Consider the following 16,288-nt stretch of genomic DNA (forward strand, 5'->3'; position numbering starts at 1 on the left):
CCGACCGGGAGATGGACGGTTCATGACGAGACCGCCTCTTGCGTCAAAAGCTGCTCTTGTGTGGAGTGCCGACAATGATCTCCTGTCTGATGGGATAATGGAAGCAGTCTTTGAGGCGGGTCAGATCTGATGTGGCACACGCGCGGGCGTTTCACGCTCCCGGTTGAAGCCGAAGCCGCGGACGGAGACTCAACACCACTTACGGCCGTCCGAGACTCGGCAGGGGCGACAGCGTGGTAAGAGCAGGAGGAGAACACTCAAGGATCAACAAATGGACACTTATGGCAACGGTTCCTTTAATAGGTCTAAAATAACATCAGCATTTGGCCACTCGGACCGGTACGGCAGGATTTGAACAGCTTGTTCTTTGGGCCTGACGACAGGGCGGAGAGACCTGGACAACTGGGCAACAAACTGGGCAAAAAACCCTTCAAATTAGTGAATGAACAGGGGTAATTGGGGGTATCATTATTTTCATATGGTGATTTAATCAGAATCCATCGTATTGCACAGACAACCTTCATGGCTACAGGCCCTTATAAACAGAGTGAAGAAGCGTTCAGTACTCTCCTGGAGTAAACCAAGCTGAAACCCAACATGCCTTCTCTCAGCTAACATGTGCTTTAAGAGGTGACTCACAAAGGCAACTCTGTCAGGCAGTGATTACGGTGATTTGTGGGCACTGTAGATACCTAAGAGAAACAGCCACACTGAACAAATTACGTTTTGACAGAGACTGCGATAGAGCTTCTCTGTGTCTCATTGTGCAACGGTGTGTTGACAACTCGAAGGATATTTAGTCACAATCCTGATAATCATGACAGAAGCATCTCATGTCAACTTCCTGCCCCAATGTAAACAAACAAACAAAAACTACACCGTTAAGAGTAGTCTGTTCTTCATGTGAGACCAGAGTACAGAGGCATACATAAGCGAGAACTGAGATATTCTACAGCACCAAACCTTACCAAGAAACATACTCTAGGCACTTTTCATTCTGTTTGTAGTCAAAACAACTTAATTTTTTTGCCAGCAATTACATCCTTATGTTATTAGCCTGTAATGTAGAGCTGAGTGTATGAAGAGGGAGTGGTGAAGTTCCCTCAGGTCCAGATGGGATCTGGGGTAAAATGACCCACCTGTTCCAGTTTAAAGATGTGCTGGTTAAAGTAATGCTGAAGCCTTTCATTGGCAAAGTTAATACAGAACTGCTCGAAGCTGTTGTTCTCATAGTCTTCAAAGCCAAAGATGTCCAGGACCCCAATGGACAAGATCTGGGAAGACAGAGGGAGCCATTAAACGCAATGGAAGCCAACAGAGGGTTTTTTTTCTACTCTTCAGCTCATCTGTGTGAAAGAACGCGAAAAGCGAATTTTATGTAATAGTAAAAACACAACCAGCTGCATGTTCTGTGGCTGAAGAGATCCGATTACAGAATGTCTGCATCCATAATTCACAGATTCAACCAGCTCTCTCCAGCAGAGAGAGTAACAGAGCAACAGGGTGGATCTCCGTCAGATGTGCTTGTGTTGGAGTGGGCAGGGCAGCGGACTGCGGATGCGACCTACGGCCGTCCGGGCACCAGACGCTGCTGCTAACACCCCATTCCCCCCACCCTGCCCCTCCACCCCCATCATCTCAGTGACGCAATCTCCCGACTAATCCCACATACCTGGACCGAATCCTCCAGGTCTCTGGTGTTGAGCAGGGCGTGATTGATTCGGAACACTATCCAGTCAAAGAGGGCGCTGTAGAGCGACTTGGCCATAGAGTCACGCACCGTCCCGGCCTGCAAAAAGAACGGAAAGACACCAGTCAGCGTGAGGCAGCCTCGTAGAAGAGCACTGTGTAGAGGCGGAGCACAGACAACTGGGCCGGCGGGGGGCGCTACTACGGCATCATCAGGACGTTGTTCGTGAGGTGCCCTTGCTGTTACTGTAAGTCTAACAAAGCTGTAAGTAACCTTTTACAAACAGGTCCTAACGCACACGTATCGCCACAGCTGAGCCAGTACTAAACACCGCTTTAAAAACATCACTCAACAGCCGCTACAATGGTGACGGAGAAAGTCTCTCCGGATACGGAGAAATGACTACATATGTTACTGTTCCATACTGTAGAACAGAAGATGCAAAAACGTCCAATAATGGTTGAACAGAGAGAAAAAATGTCGGCCACTATGCTGTTAGGAGCAATGGTCCTAAACTGATGATTTCAAGACAAATATTTTCTCAAGGGCCACCCAGAACACACTCCATATGATGAGCTGCTTTAGAGTCTGATGAGTAAAGAAGAAGTGTGTGCTGGTTTTGATTAAGGAGTGTTTAACAGTCTCAGTGACGGGCTCTCTGGTGGAAAATGTGCACATGTGAACACACACACACACACATATAGAAAAATCAACAGTAAGGCACTTAGCCATTTGTAAGTCTGTGTGTGTGTGTGTGCGTGCGTGTGTGTGAGTGAGTGTGTGGCCAGTGAAGATCAGCTGGAATGTCTCTGGGAGCAGTGCCTCGTGTTTGTTTTTCAAACATGCCCTAATGAAAACTGGGTTAGAATCCGATTTAAACAAAGCAAGGAGCCCTGAGCCCAGTATCTAGCCTAGCCTCTCCACCGCGGGGCCTCCACCCGGGGCCTCCACCTTGCCCTGCCTGGGAGCATCTGTAAGAACATACCGCACAGCTTATGGGTTGGTCTTCTGCTAAAGAGGCTTCGTCCATCTGAAACCAGGCACTCTACACACAAAGACTGGATGGAGGCAATCTTTGCAGTCTTCACTTTATCGCACATCCCTGTGTAATCCCCCGCAGGGAAGTTCAGGGAGGTTCCGGTAGACTGATTCAACGTACATTCTCAAAATCTCTTTATCTGGGAAGGTAAAGAAAGCTGCTTGCGGGGCAGATAGGAGCGGTTGGGGTAGAATCACACCGAAGTACGTGACGGTTCAATAGAACGTGGCCGTCACACGTGACCAGGCTGAGGCCGCGTGTTCTCTGTCTGAGCACTGCCACGTTTGACCTTCTCCTCGATTCACGGCCTCTTTGCGCCGACGTTTCCTCTGGCTCCTCTTAGGCGAGTACGCCTCTTAGGAATGCTGGCGTTACAAAAGCACTCAGTCATCTCTGTGTACATTACACGCATGCGAGCCGTGTCGCCGAACGGCTGCTGCTTGCCGCTACGCCCACCTACCCGCCCCCGAAATGTCCACGGTCACGCTTTTCAAATTTACACGATAACCGCGTACGGCTTGGCCAGATGGACGTTTCAGAAGAGGGAGAATTCCTAAATAAGGACAACGAGTCCAAGCTGGCACGCTCGTCCAAACGCTGGTGACGCCACGGTTCGAGTCTGGTGGAGACGGATGGGCTCCGGAAACGAAGTGCTGGCGAAAACTTTCGCACGCCGCCACCTTACCTCGGCCAGCTTGTAGGGCACGATGAGCCTGTCCCCCACCGTCACGGTCTTCCGCGTCGTCAGGGCTTCGAAAAGCATCTCCTCTTTCACCTGAGAAGACAAGACGGAAGGGTCAACCCTCGGCGTCGTCCACAAGCGTCACGGTCTCGTTAAAAAAGGCTACAGAGGTGCGTTTGATTGGTGGACAGTGAAGGCTGCTAGTGGAACGCATCCTGCATACGAGACAGAAAGGCGGGACACTTAGACAGTCCTGCAGATCTAAACCCAGACATGAGTGTCACTCGGACCATGTTTACACAAACGCGTGGAAAAGGCCCTGGAGAAGTTCAGAGCAGTAATGGCCGTGAGATTCATTTCCTGGTTTATACTTTGAGGCCTGTAATGGTGAGTACACAGCTACAAACATCTGAGCACACACTCAAAGATCCTCCTGCTATGGGTAGAATCGCTTTCTTGGCCAGACAGTATGTCCACAATCACTAGAAAATCTCTCTCCCTCTATGGCGCAGTGATGCAGCATACCGCTATCCAAGTGCATATGACACTACTGGGCTTGCAACAGAGTGGCACCCTAGATCACCAGCACCGGAGCTCTGGATCACCAGTACCAGCACTCGGGCTCAAAGACCTGCTTCCTCCTATAAGCAGGCCTTTTGCACACTGCACCAGTCTCTTAACGGACCTAATGAAACATGGGCCAAGTCTCATTCTAGGCAGCATGGAGAGAGAAGAGGAAATGTACAGTGCATGTGTGTGTGCACATGTCTTTGAGCCAGAGGTAGACAGGGCCACATCCTCCACCCAGACATCCTCCACCCCCCCCAACATCCTCCACCACGCTGCCACACCAGGAAGGCCCGGCCCGATAAGACTAGGCAGGATTTGGCTCGTCCTCACAGGTACACTCCCTGGAATCCCCTGTATGGGGGGATATCAGCTTACTTTCCACACCCACACCCACACCCACCCACACACACCCACACACACCCACACACACACACGACCCTTTCTTCAGAAAATCAAGCCATGTATGGGGGAATAAAGTCAAGGTTTATTCCTAAAAATGTATTACCACCATCTACATACAAACACTTTTCCTGATAACTCCTAATTATGCTTCTCATATTCTACTTTGATTATCCACACTCCTTAAACCTGAAACACTTCATCACATTAAGACGCGTTCTGCAGATCTAACTTCATGCGAGCTTTTCAGAATTTCTTCAACAGCTGTTTAGCCATCAGAGGTCTGAGGACAGATGTGAGGCCATCAACACTCATCCATAGAGTGACATCGCATCACCAACTATGGAAAACCACATTTTATCATCACGTTCAAAAGGACCCGCTGTGCATTAGGCAAGTGTCTGAATTAGGAGCCATTCTGACTGGCTTTACGGGGCTGTAAGCGGCTTTGCAGTTCAGGGGTTTGGGATGACATGGAGCAGGTGGAGGAGAGAACCAGTATGCCTCCGGTCTGGGGCAGGCGGGTGTCACCCCTCGGCACTACAGCTACACCCGACAGAGGCCCTGGCCCACGCTCAGCCATGTAGCCACAAAGGAAGCATGCTGTGTGTGTGTGTGTGTGTGTGTGTGTGTGTGTGTGTGTGTGTGTTGACAGAAAGGGAAAAACATCAGGGAAGATGTCAAATTGTATCTAGAGCTGAAATAAATGGGCACAACGTCAGACACTTCACCTCCAGCAGCTCAGAGACGATGGGCAGGACGTCAGGGTTGCAGATGTCGATGGAGTCGTCGCGGTACGTCTTCCTCTTATACCGGATGTTCCCTAAATGAAGGATTGCCGACAACAGAGAAAAGATCCTGCAAAAGACGACGGGGGAAATAAGAAAACAAGTTAAGAAGCAAATTTGCTTTTCCTAAAACTACTGACGCATAAAGGGAGTGGCCATGTGTGTGAGGGCCGTGTGTGCAGGACAGACGTTTGGGGAGCAGACCAGGGTTGGACTTACTGTTTGCGCGTGGCAGGCAGGAACCCCACCATCTCCATAGCCAGCTGCAACCGCTCAAAGTCATGCTTCAGATCCTCCCCCTCCACTGTGAAGCAATCCTGCTGGGTTCAACAGCGAGGAGCACCGAGTCACCAGCAATTAAACACTTCTCACAATGTGGGGTCCAGCCGTGGCCAGATTTATGGGTGTTACGGTTCCGTTAGGCCACCCGCTGCCGGCACCCCAGCCCGGTGTGGAACACGCACCGGTGGGTGAGCACAGACGAACAGGACACACACGTACAGGAACGCAGAGGCCGTACGGGCTCTCTGGGCCGGAGCTGGCCCGGTGAGCCCGGATCAGGCGGGTCGACCTACTCGCGGAGCAAGGGCCCTGGTGAGAGTTCTGCCCGTGCCTTCTTTACACACCCCACATGAGGCAACGGGAGTGAAGCTGTAGAATCAAAAGGGGGTCGAGGAGGAAGGAGAACAGAGCCATCACAAGAAGCTCCACCTACTTCCAAGCAGCAAGAGGAACTTCGAACATCTCGGCGCCCTCATCCGAATTGTAGCCACACGTGGCAACTCCACCTCATAAGTGCAACTGAACAGAGAATCCACAGCCCCTCTGATGTAATCAGTTCAGATGTTTTAAAGCTACCATGTGCACGGCTGAAGATTCAATGGCTGTGGAATCTATGCTAGTGTCTCTCCACTGCAGACCTGCACGGCAAAGAGTGGGGGGGGGGGGGGGGTGTTGGGAGCGAGTGGCCCGGTGACGTTGGGGGGGGGGGGGGGGGGGGGGGGGGGGGGGCTGTTGGTCGGGAGCAAATTTACACACAAGTCCTCCCTTTAATGAGACACTGTCTCCTTCATCACCTAGCGCTGTGGCCAGCACCATAATTATAGCATTCCAGAGGAGTGGAAAGGCAAACAGCGCAAAAGCCCAAAGTGTTCCGCGGCCAGCGCAGACGCCGCCATGTTTGCTCTCCTCCTTCACGTTACACTGGGGGAAACGTAGAGAGGGCAGTTCCTCATGTTAAACGCCGTAATCCCTCCCAAGCAAAACAAAGTGGATGATATAGGAAGGCGTTGGGGCTTGAAGAACACTGACAGTTGCAGGACGGTTGGGACCAGCGGCTCCGAGCGGTTTTGCATGGGCAGAACTCCACCAGTGTCCTTATTTCACTTGATACACCGGCAAACATTGCAAGCTCACCCAAAGGACACGCAGTGCATTACCAACTGAAAATGAAGCAAGGTGAAGGAGGGGGGGGGGGGGAGGGGGGGGGGGTCACTCACCTTCTGATCACCCTCATCTCATGAATATTCATGAGCACAATCACACAAATATGCTGCTGCATTCATGAGAGTGGATTCACTGCACGTGTGGCACAGACAGCATGACGAGAGAAGCCAACCACCAGACAGGCAGACACAGGCAGTCGCCCCCCCCCCCTCATATCAGAAGTGCAGGGGCACCGCACAAGGACCTCGGTGTGGTGTGCGGATAACAAGGTCCTGCAGCTACTCCGGTTTCCTTGATCCCACCGACACGGAGATGCCGAGTGCGGCCTGACTTCTGAAGTGCCACTCGGGGGGGGTGTCAGCTCACACCGCGGGAGGAGGGACCAGAGGGGGCGGAGTCTGGCTCACTGCACGCGGGTAGGGCTGGAGTGGGGGGCGGGGCATGGCACCGGTCGGATTGTGTCAACAAGCGGACTTGTCCGGCCAGCAAAGCTCTCCCAGCGCAAATAAGAGTGTGTGTTTGTACTCGTGCTTATCGGCCTCTCGTTCAATCTTATCGAGTGTTTGCTGGCAGACAGAGGTCGTGCCAAAAAGCTGGATGCATAGACGAGGGGGGGGGGGGGTGTTTAGTGAGCTGTACACAAAGGAGCACGATGGCCGAATTAGACAAACACAAACTTCTCCGGAGAGCCCCGCGGACAGACACTCGTACGCACAGCAGGGAATGGTTTATTGTGTGACATTAGCACTACAACAAAAGGGGTCAGAATAAAGTCAGCAGCCCATACTCCCATACACACACACACACACACACACACCCCCAGTTCACATCCACACCCACACCAACACCCCCGCAAACACCATGCACTGTTTACATACTGACCGGTTCGCTCTCATAGTAATTTTCCCAGTGCAGTCTCTGAGGTTTCTTTGTCATCTGGAAGTAAGGTAGAGGGGTCAGGCAACATTCCACCTACATACACTCAATACAGAAGGCTGTTAGTTCTGTGGGGGACAGATTTACCTTTCACACAGCCACATGCACAAAAAAAAAGTCACACACACACACACACACACACACACACACACACACACACACACACACACACACACGGCTTTGACTCTAAAGGGTTCTGCAGGAATGACTGAATTCCCTTGAATGAGTAAGGTGAAACTGATTTGCTAACACGATGCTTTTACAAGGGTTTATCACTCTAAGAAGGACACAGCGTCAAACTAACAGATACTCACACAACTCAGTACGATGTTTGTACAGAACTTTGAGAAGAACTTGTGACATTCTGCACCTTTCTGCAGGGCGTTGGGAGGCAACACGGAGCAGGACAACAACCGAAAAATGGCAGGTGTTCCCCTACAAACACCTCGACACCCACTGGCATTTGTCCAGAGCTGTCCTTATGATTATTTCTCCCACTCAAAACCTTTCAGAGCAAAACACCAGAGTGTAATGTCTAGCAGGCAGAAGACGGCTCTTGACGGCCGAAAATACGCCGGCACTGGAGATGAGGTGTGTGTGTGTGTGTTAGGGTTGCAACGGTATGAGATTTTCACGGTATGATAACCGTCTCAGAAAATACCGCGGTATCACGGTATCACAGTTAGTTTGTATATTATTAAAAGATACACTGACCCTTAAAGAAATTACAACAAGTTATTTTTGTTCAATTAACTATTTATTGTAGAAACCTGGAACTATTGTATACAAAATGTGTCCTTTAAAAAAATAAGCTGTACACATGTTTATATAAATACTGCAAAATTAGAGAAACCTAAATCATGGATTTCAGTACAATTATTTAAGTTTAAATTATTTAATATCTGATAAACTCAGCCGGGGTCGCTGTCTGATCAACAACTGTTGTAAACGTCCGTTGTACTTCCAAGTTAGAATATAACCAGATACTGCAGGAAGAGAGGATTTATTTCTGACATGATCCTCACAATAGAGATTTCTATTTTAAGGCTTTCACACCGAGTCTGGTTTTAACATATCAAAAACAGGCACGTTAGAATTTGAAAATGAACGCATGTAAATTAATGGCGTCTTTCACATCCAGTGAAAGAAAGGACCTTAAAAAGCTAGGTTTATACTTTCACTAGTGACCGTAGCTCGCGACTCCGCACAGTTCTTTTGTCTTACGTTAACAAATACGAGCCTCTTGTAATTCCAGGACGAAACATGAGAGAACGTGAAGACGTTAAGATTGGGCGTTTTGGAAATAAACAACCATTAAATAATGTGATTAAATAAGCGAATTATTTCGAGTAAATTTATAAATATTTAACTTAATTAAGTTTAAGGTGCTGGGAAATATTGAAACGGACCTTTAAAGTTACGTACAAGTACTTTAATTCCACCTTATAAAGGTGTATGAACCCTGCAAACATGACTTTGTTCATTGCGCTGAGGCGCAGCGCGCGCAAAGTTACAAAATTCGAGAGGTGCACGACCTCGCGAATCGACAGCGCGCGAGACCAAGTATGTCCGGGCGGAGCCACCGCGATTACGTCATTTTCGCCGCTGATTTTAGTTTAGCTTTTTTTTGTTAAATAATGTGTTAAGTCTGATGCACTTTCTGCCATTCTCACCGCTGTGTGCGGAGTAGCTGAACCGGAGCGGAGTTGCGCATGCGCGGGTCAGTTTCTCCGCTGGCTTGCTTTTTACCGGTAATAAGCAAACGCACACGATATGATAACCGTGCATTTTAATACCGTGGTATACCGTGAAACCGGTTACCGCTGCAACCCTAGTGTGTGTGTGTGTGTGTGTGTGTGTGTGTGTGTGTGTGCGCGTGTGTGTGTAGTCGTGCGGAGAGATTCAACCGAAGGCCTTCTTCACACTACCCACACCAGATGGCCGATGGAACAAGGAGGTATGAAACGTGTGACCCACGCACTCACTCCCACGTGTAATTGCTTACAACCTGTAGACAGGCTTACGTGCAGCCATATAAACAAAACAAACAAAATAACAGTTAAGCGTATGAGTACACGTCGTTTGTATGCATTCAAGGAACGCCCACAGAAAGGGAGGCGAGGCAGGGAGTGTGTGTGTGTGTGTGTGTGTGTGTGTGTGTGTGTGTGTGTGTGTGTGTGTGTGTGTGTGTGTTATGGGGACTAAGAGGAGTACAGAAATGCTGCGGGACTTTTAACATGCCAGGCTACAGGGCCCGGCTGAAAGGACTGAACAATAGAATCCACTTCCTCTTGCAACACTCCTCTCCGTCCTGTTTTCCAGCAAGAGAGAAAGTGTGCCTGGGTTTTGGAAAACGCCATATACACTGAGTGTTGGAGATAATGCTTAGCTTTAAAAAAAAAAAAAAAGTATCCCCTCCAATGTGTGCGCGCTCCTCCCGGCCTGCGGGGGCAGTGGTGAGCGGAGCTGGTGTGTGAGCAGCGCGCCTTACCTGGCTGAGGTAATGGTACTCTTCTGGCTTCAGGAGGTGGAACGCCACCCGCTCCTCGTCACTCGCACCTGCCAGCAGGTAGTAGAACACGTGATAATTCCTGCAGAGGAAGAATCAGCAGGAGTCAAGGACCACACACACACACACACACACACACACACACACACACACACTTTTGGCGTTGAGCGTGCATTAATGTCTCCCAGAGGACTGCAGCATGCAGGACACGTTGCTGGAGGTCAGAGTGCATAGAGGGGTCGTGGCTGAGGGCACAGCAGTGGGAGTCCGCGGTCCGCGATCCATCTCCATAACGGGTCACGACAAAAACCACAAGTGCACACCAGAGGAATCAAGACAGCAAAAACAGATCTTCCATTCGCAGCTGCTAGCTGGCTCGAGGGCGCCCCCTGGCCTGCATTTGCAAAAAAGGAAGGGGAGGGCCCTACAAATGTCGGCTCAGATTCAATATGAACCAATAACTGTTGCCCCTGTTGACATGACACTGAAACCTCGCACTGGAAAAATCGAGGTCTCGTAGCACTTCACAACCTCGTGGTGCCTCGGCCCGCTAAACCCAAGATTAGCCATTTCTCTAACCGAGCAGCGGTGTCGCGTATGACAGGGAAGCTCTTATGTCTAAACTGGGCAAAGACTTAGACAACACTCAGCCTGTGTGGCGCAATCATTCCCACACGTGACCTTTCATATACAAAACTGGATTTATTCAGCTTGCTACGACTAGATATAAACTGTTTGGTCAAGTAAAGTGCTTAGTCTAGTTTGGTTAATACAAGGCAATAAATTGTACATTTTGGTAGTTCAGTACTGACTGATGGTTAATAAAGGGAGATAAAACACTCGGGCATATTTAGGGACAGCCACAAAGGGGCCTGAAGAAGAGCTCCTGCCTTTCATTGTGTTCTTGATAGACGAGTCTGGACTTCTCCAGCAGGTACTTCTCCACGTATGCCCTGTGAAAGAACAAAGAAGAGGTTGGTCAGAGCTCCACGCCCACCCAGACCCTCTCGGATGGCCATGGTCTCAGAGACGCAGAGGCATCCACTCACCCTCGGACGGTGCCGGACTCTTGGTAGTTCACCTGGATGAACTTGCCAAAGCGGCTGGAGTTGTTGTTGTGGGCAGTCTTCGCGTTGCCAAAGGCCTGGGCAGACGAGAGGGGCAGATGACACGTTATTATGACGACACAGCAAAGGACTCAAAGGACTCAGAGAGACTACCTGTGTAAACGAGAGGGTGCCAAAAGCCCCTTTAACTTCATAACTCCGTATAATGAGAGCGAATGGCCATGAGCAGGTGGATGACCAGATGAGGGTGTTCTCTCTACTGCGTATAGTAAATGTGTTCCCTACACCAAGACTCAAAGGATAAGAGTGCCAGCTAATGCTGTTTATCTTAATGGCACCACTGTTCTTATCTGAAGCCCACCACTACAAATGAGAGCATGAAAGAATACCCAGCATGCTGTACTGCACAGAGAGCGCCACTGCTGAACCTCTAGGAAGCACCGGTCAAAGGGAGACTCCCAGACCACGTCTTCCTGCGCTGCCTTCCTCAGTACTGACCCTCTAATGAGCGAGACTGCTGACCATACGGTGCAGTAGGTCATGGGTATATTACCCCCCACCCCCCACTTCCCCCAAAAGGTGCAGTCGCAACTTGAGCTTTTGCAAATGTTCGAGACCAACAGCAGGCGCGGTGAACACGGATCGTGAGCGTGAACTGGACGCCTTCACATGAACAGCTGAGTGGTGTGGGGAGGAGAGCCAGGACGAGAAGCGAAGCGTGTGGACGGACAGAGCAGACACAGGGACAGGCTCTAGGACCCTGCGGCCGCCTCCCTCTTCTGCATGTAGGAAGAGAGACACTTCCAGCATTCTCTCCATCCGCCCCACTCCCAACCGCCAGTCCGCGGAGAGCCGCCAGACAGCCAGCCGTGGATCGATCGCACAGCCCGGTGGACATAATCTCGTCCGCATGTGGAGCGAACCCACCGACTACACCGCCCTGTTCTAACTCACGGTTCTATGGTGGGTTTGGATCCCTGTAAGGGGAGGCCAGACCGCATGACAGCTGCGGTTCATCGGGATATGCGGGAACATCCAGCGACTGCAAGGACCCCCCCCCCCCTTTCTTCTTTCTCCCCCTGCTCCTCATCCTCACTCCCTCTTCGTCTCTCCCCGCCATGACACACCACTGAAGCATCACTGACTAATCCCCTCCAGCGGTGGCTTCCAGAAGAAGGTTACGTCAAGCGCAGAGATAACATTACAGATGGCCACTGGATTTAGCCTGACAAACAAAATATACAGTTCCCTCTTCGGGGCGAACCGGAGCGGCCAGAAAATTCACGGGGATGTTGTGCAGCTCCCTGCATGACATATTAATGGAGAAGCTCAGGAAACAGCAGGTCCGGCGGGCCAGGTTGGGTTGGGTCGGGCCCAGGACATCCACCAAAGGCCTCTGTCCACCAAACGGCAGATGGAGCGCAGACGCGGATGGCACAGGGTTCTGTCCCACAGCTGTCCACCAGGAGGCTGGTGTCCCAGGCTCAACGGGCCTCGAGTCGGCAGCTTTAAGTGGGGTTTGACCCGGAGCAGCGGTGGCTTTGGTGTGGAGTGAAAGGTCCATTCTGGTCCCAAAGGAGCAACAACTGTTGGGGGCATCACACAGTGAAACAGACCACGGCAGGATGGGCGGAGGGAAGGGCTGGCAGGCATCTGGGGCAAACGCAGTGATCAAACGCAGGAAGATGACGTTCGACTTCTCCCCGAACTCAACATGAGGAAATGTTTAGCAAACATTTTTGGAGGAGAACCAGAAAAACTTTTTGTGGTGAGAAGAGCAGATGAAGGACTGACGATCGGTCCTGGGGGGGGGTTACACGATAAAATTACAGCAAATTCTCTCTCCATCACACACACACACACACACACACACACACACACACACACACACACACTTGCAGTGAGCACATGCCATGTGTCCTAATGAACTACAGTTCTATTATCTCCTGGCCAGAGAACTGAGGGTGGGAGAGGCCCTAAAACACAACCAGCGTGTTGACACCAAAATCATCTCCGCGTGTGCTGCCTGTGTTCGCATGCCAGAAGAGTGCCACTCTAATCAGCAGCGCCGGCGCTGACCCGACCCGGCCCTGCTTGGTTTGCCCGAAGCCCTGGTGGACCCGAAGCCCTGCCGCGTGGAGGTCCGCTGACAGCAGTACGCGCGAGTGAGGCCCCCTAGATCCTAGAGGGCAGGAACACACCCCTCCATGACACTCGAGACAGAGCCATCAAGGTCAAGCAGAAGGCTGCAGCAGGCAGGACAGCAGTGGGGAGCTGTGGCGGACGCCAGGGGGTGGGAACTGCAGGACCTGGAAAATGTCCCGCCGAATTCTAACAGCCCGGAAAAGCTCAGAGCCGGTGGAAAAGCAGCACGTCCAGGAGGGCACCGGGGGATCCCTGGGAGAGGACGGATGCCCAGACGCGAGGCGGGACGTCACAGGCTCCGCCCCCCCCCACCACAAACGCATCGCGCCTGTGTCGTCTCCCCAGCCTGCGCTCGGAGCTGCACTACGCCCTTCCAACGGGCTGGAAAATTACAGCGGCGTCGGAATGTCGTTTTCCCCATTTCCAGAACCATTTCCTGCCCGTGTTCGGTATGGCCGGTTCTGCAGTGTGTGGTCTGCACTTCCCTTTCCTGGACTACAGTGGAGGGAGAAAATCAGCACGTAGCACAATGCTACAGCACGTACCACAATGCTACAGCAGAGCGCGACGCTGATGGTTCGATCCACGGTGATTAGCATTCTACGTACTCAACCACTCGGGTCACCGTGGTCTCCTTTCCGGTCGTTTGTCATAATTTGCATGGTGGGCTGTGTTTTATCAATAGTGTTTCCTGAGCCGGCCGACCGGTGCAGGGTCGGACTGAGCCCACAGCTTTCTCCGATTCGCTGTGCTCTGGTGCTGGCGCCACCCGGTGACTCCACAGGCCAATTGATTCGTTTTCATGACTCTGTCCTGGCCAATGGTGACCAGTCTGTGAACGATATGGACTAATGAGGCATAGTAAACGCTCAGAGATACAAACGGTTAACCAGGGAAACTAAATGACCATGGAAATGGAGGGAAAGTGAAAGAGAGATAAAGGAAGGCCAGGCGACCTCGTCATACTGCAAGAGCACTCTGGTTTTATACGTGCCGTGTCTAGGTAGTAGTGCCTTTGAGCGATCAGTCAAGGATTTCAAATTAAAGTCGGAAACTTCATGAAGCTAATTTTAGTCTTTGTAAACTGACTAGACGAACAAGGTGTGAGGCTCGTTTCATTTTGTATTTGCCTTCGGGTAATGTAGACTAGTGGGAAAACACGGTCACATCCGGTTGTCAGCAAGCGGCAGAGCCTCGCTTTGATTTTGAAACCATTTACATGAATAAACGCAGAATTGAAACGGCATATTAACTGCCCATTTGCTAGATCTGAAAACTTGGCTCAAAAGTACAGAAGGCAGCGGTTCTTTTTAGCGGACACTCTCAGAACAATAAAAAAACACCCTAGCACACTGCCCCTACCACAAAAGGCAGGGGCAGCTTATCATCATCCTGCACTGCTCAACACAGTGACGGCACGGTGAGTTTGCTTAGCCAAAGCTGAAACCAGGCACCCACATTTCACGGGGCAACAGCGAGCAGCTCCACTGTGGTAGCGAAGCCGACAGCGACAGGAAGTGTCCTTTCCTCCTGTAGTAGGTGATGCAATCCCTCAACTGTCCTGGTTTTGTTGTCGTGGCAGTTTGTGGGAGAGCTCTGGGCCGTGAGTCAGCTCCGGGGCCCAGCCCGGTTCCTCTGACACATCCTTCCTCTCCCTCCTTTCATTCATTCTTTCCCTCTGAAGGCCTCACACACTCTTTCTTTGCTTCCACCATGCTTACTCATGTGTTTGCATCACTTTCCTTTTGGTGACTTTAACACACACACACACACGACTTCAGTCATTCACTCTGAGCTCACAAAGTCCAGAACCGTCGTCCTAGAACCGTCAGAGTGGTGACTTAAGCCTCCTGTCCTGCTCAGAGAAAGCAGGTGTCAGGCCAGACACTGCTCTGCTGGTGAAAACCCATATAATTTCTCCAATTTCTCCAACAGTCACAGCGCGCACAATGCACAGATTTGGTCAACACTTTTCTGTGGTCTTTGAAATTAGCAGGCGTAGGATTTCTGCAGCCTCAAGGGCAGGTCCTTACTCTGGCTTTTTTACAAGCATGTGTGTGTTAGTCATGTCTAGCCTATGATGAGTGGGCAGGGCAAAGCGAATCGGTAATGCAATCTTCCTGCTAAGAATGACTGGACCCAGTCTACAAATCCACAAGGCTAGGCTAGCTGTGGAATGTTATCGACCAGGCCTCGGCACTGCACAGTAGGGGACATCAAGACACTGCAACTGTTACCGACAGCACGAGTCATACTGCAGATTTTCGTCAGCTGCAAAATCATTTACCGTTAGGCTGCTCATGTATCCTTGTAAGCCAGTGTGAATCATAGGTATCATAAGAGACGAGATGGCCACTATACGGTAGAGAAATGGGGCGATGGCGGCAGGTGGGAGGGGAAAGGGGCGGGGCTGCACGCAAACTGCTGCCTTCTCTGTTCCTGTCATGTTCTCATGAAGGAATCAGGGGTCCCAGTAGGAGGGGCCTTGGAGTGGAAGGAGGGGCTTTTCTTGCACGACCACTCTTCCGCAGTGGAGCGGCAGCCCTGCTGAGGGGCGTGGGCAGGGACGGAGCGGGAGCACGCCGAGCACACCGCCAGCCGGGTGAACACAGAAGGGGGGGGGACTAAGAGAGACTGCCAGGAAGACTGCGCAAGTTGCTGACTGGTCTGAGGTCAGTCCGTAATTGAGCACAAAGCTCTTTTTGACCGTATCGTGTCTCGCGTTTCCTGTAAGCTTCTAGTGGCTTCTCTGATCCAGAAAGCTCTCCACTCACGGGTCAAGCTGTCATGGTGGCTTACTTGCACTATGGGGGGGAGGTGTGTGTGTGGGGGGGTGGGGGGGGGTGTCTGGCTATACAGTAGACACGGTCCAACCCTTCTGCAGAACACAGCCGTTCCCGATTTCTGATTGTGCCGGACCATGTGACACAGAAAACACAGAGCCCAGAATGAACTTTTGACTCTTGTTACATAAGAACATTTAGCACGCGAGAGGACGGGAGACATCCTTCCTGCGA

The 16,288-nt window shown here is 51.2% G+C and overlaps 1 protein-coding gene across 15 annotated transcripts in view; it reads right to left on the minus strand.

Moving 5' to 3' along the window:
- myo9aa (myosin IXAa) overlaps positions 1-16,288 on the minus strand; it is a 63,928-nt gene that overhangs the window by 23,948 nt on the left and 23,692 nt on the right. For 10 of the 15 annotated variants that reach the window (XM_077023740.1, XM_077023750.1, XM_077023749.1 and 7 more), the window contains 9 exons: positions 11,109-11,203; positions 10,950-11,012; positions 10,042-10,141; positions 7,497-7,550; positions 5,388-5,488; positions 5,112-5,238; positions 3,415-3,504; positions 1,673-1,789; positions 1,140-1,274 (listed from right to left, as the gene is read on the minus strand). In XM_077023740.1, coding sequence (XP_076879855.1) covers positions 1,140-1,274; positions 1,673-1,789; positions 3,415-3,504; positions 5,112-5,238; positions 5,388-5,488; positions 7,497-7,550; positions 10,042-10,141; positions 10,950-11,012; positions 11,109-11,203 — 882 coding nt within the window. The remainder of the gene's footprint in view (positions 1-1,139; positions 1,275-1,672; positions 1,790-3,414; positions 3,505-5,111; positions 5,239-5,387; positions 5,489-7,496; positions 7,551-10,041; positions 10,142-10,949; positions 11,013-11,108; positions 11,204-16,288) is intronic. The other 5 variants (XM_077023753.1, XM_077023742.1, XM_077023754.1 and 2 more) reach the window with 3 other exon arrangements.

Source organism: Brachyhypopomus gauderio, chromosome 12 (genome assembly GCF_052324685.1).
Source record: "Brachyhypopomus gauderio isolate BG-103 chromosome 12, BGAUD_0.2, whole genome shotgun sequence".
NCBI lineage: Eukaryota > Metazoa > Chordata > Actinopteri > Gymnotiformes > Hypopomidae > Brachyhypopomus > Brachyhypopomus gauderio.